The sequence below is a fragment of the Paramacrobiotus metropolitanus genome, unplaced genomic scaffold (assembly GCF_019649055.1).
Source record: "Paramacrobiotus metropolitanus isolate TYO unplaced genomic scaffold, Prichtersi_v1.0 Parri_scaffold0000676, whole genome shotgun sequence".
NCBI lineage: Eukaryota > Metazoa > Tardigrada > Eutardigrada > Parachela > Macrobiotidae > Paramacrobiotus > Paramacrobiotus metropolitanus.
In genome coordinates this window covers 1-902 of record NW_026570896.1, presented here as the reverse complement: position 1 = coordinate 902, position 902 = coordinate 1, and the positions used below count along the sequence as shown (strand labels likewise).

The 902-nt window shown below is 45.2% G+C and overlaps 1 protein-coding gene across 1 annotated transcript; it reads left to right on the top strand.

Moving 5' to 3' along the window:
* Positions 1 to 17: 17 nt before the first annotated feature.
* On the top strand, positions 18 to 862 carry LOC129602560 (uncharacterized). Its single transcript, XM_055501603.1, has 2 exons — positions 18 to 236; positions 423 to 862. Exons 1-2 carry the CDS (start codon positions 40 to 42, stop codon positions 544 to 546), a joined length of 321 nt encoding a protein of 106 aa, XP_055357578.1. The 5' UTR covers positions 18 to 39; the 3' UTR covers positions 547 to 862.
* Positions 863 to 902: the final 40 nt, after the last annotated feature.

Genomic DNA, 902 nt, shown 5'->3' with positions numbered 1-902 from the left:
CTGGATGGTATCCGACCTGCACCAGCTGCGCATCTGCAGATGAGCATTCCGTTCCTGCGATTCTTTTGCACGGAGTCGGCAATGGAACAGTGCCGGCGTTTGATCGCGGCGGTCAATGTTCACTGCCCGGCCGTTACTGGACGGATGGCTGAAAAGGTCACGGGTATGCATAGGCGATGGCTGCAGACGCTGGCTTATCCTGGTCAGTGGACCGGCATCCGAATATTTCTCAACCTGTAAGTGCTGTTTAATATGTACGTGGGTGTCGTGAGATTTATTTCTACAAGGTTTATTTCGTTTTAAAATTTGTTCCTTGACAACATCAATAAATACCGTTTTTCTGAACACAGAGAACCTTCGCTTCACTTTGGTCAATTAACGCTATGAACCTATGATGTGGTGAGCTTGTTTTTAAATTCTAGGTTCAGCTGTGTTGGTCCGAATGGCCGTCCTCAGTCGTGGGATGATGTTGACTTGAGACAGCTGAATGGGGCTGTGCTCAGTCGTTTAGCCATGCACATTCTGGACGAATACTTCCAAGACTAATCAAGCAACGAACTGTAGACTGCATGCTACGGTTAGAACCAAGCAGAAAAGATGAAGCATGCTGCGGACCACAAACACCATGTAGAGTATGGTTGGGTACCTGGAACTATTTTACAGTTACCTATTTTCGCAATTGATCAGTCTGGATGTTTGTTGCAATGGCTGGAGTGGTCGGTTTACAGTTTACATTGATTACACCACGCTTTATTTCGATCTGTTGGCATAAATTATTACCACAAACAGCATGTAGAGTATGGTTGGGTACCTGGAACTATTTTACAGTTACCTATTTTCGCAATTGATCAGTCTGGATGTTTGTTGCAATGGCTGGAGTGGTCGGTTTACAGTTTACATTG

Excerpts from the sequence above, each read along its gene's own strand:
- LOC129602560 (XM_055501603.1), top strand. The coding sequence starts at position 40 with ATGAGCATTCCGTTCCTGCGATTCTTTTGCACGGAGTCGGCAATGGAA. Across the intron at positions 237-422 it reads ATCCGAATATTTCTCAACCT|GTTCAGCTGTGTTGGTCCGA; the intron begins GTAAGTGCTGTT and ends TTTAAATTCTAG.